This window comes from Cynoglossus semilaevis, unplaced genomic scaffold (genome assembly GCF_000523025.1).
Source record: "Cynoglossus semilaevis isolate Cse_v1.0 unplaced genomic scaffold, Cse_v1.0 C18920132, whole genome shotgun sequence".
NCBI classification, from domain to species: domain Eukaryota; kingdom Metazoa; phylum Chordata; class Actinopteri; order Pleuronectiformes; family Cynoglossidae; genus Cynoglossus; species Cynoglossus semilaevis.
In genome coordinates this window covers 1-608 of record NW_007590860.1, presented here as the reverse complement: position 1 = coordinate 608, position 608 = coordinate 1, and the positions used below count along the sequence as shown (strand labels likewise).

The 608-nt window shown below is 48.0% G+C and overlaps 1 protein-coding gene across 1 annotated transcript; it reads left to right on the top strand.

Annotated features, from left to right (window-relative positions):
• Positions 1-8: 8 nt before the first annotated feature.
• Positions 9-598, top strand: LOC103399595 (PTB domain-containing engulfment adapter protein 1-like). The gene is made up of 2 exons (XM_008338263.3): positions 9-171; positions 331-598. Exons 1-2 carry the CDS (start codon positions 31-33, stop codon positions 442-444), a joined length of 255 nt encoding a protein of 84 aa, XP_008336485.1. The 5' UTR covers positions 9-30; the 3' UTR covers positions 445-598.
• The last annotated feature ends 10 nt before the right edge of the window (positions 599-608 follow it).

Sequence of the window (608 nt, the reverse complement as noted above, 5' to 3'; positions counted from 1 at the left end):
TGTGTGTGTGTGTGTGGTTGACCAGACTTCATGAGTGTCCTGGTTCTGCCGCAGGCCGAGGAAATAACTCTGACCATCGGCCAGGCCTTCGACTTGGCCTATAAGAAGTTTCTGGAGTCCGGAGGCAAAGACGTGGAGACGAGGAAACAGATTGGGAATCTTCAGAAAAGAGCAAGTATCTGAGCACACTGACCAATCAGAGCAGGGCAACGTTCCTCAATACGACCAAAAAGATTCCATATTAACTGGAACAGAAAGACAGAAAGTCGTATTCGAAGGTGTGTGTGTGTGTGTTTTGGATCTGACCTCCTCAGTCTGCCGTGTCTGCAGATTCAAGAACTGGAGTCGGAAAACTCTGAGCTGAAGAAACAGCTCCGGGATCTGGAGGATCAGCTGATGATTCCTCACGTTCCAGCGGTGAGGACGATTCTCTGTTCACTCTGACTGGGTTTCCACAAAGTGAACTCCACCAGTGCCACCAGTTCACGACCTCGTCATCACCTGTGGCCACGCCCACACACCTTCAAATTCATATTGAAATTGAATTCAGATTATTTTATTCTTGCCTTCACTGCATTACAAGGGTCAGTCAAAAAGTTCTCAGACAG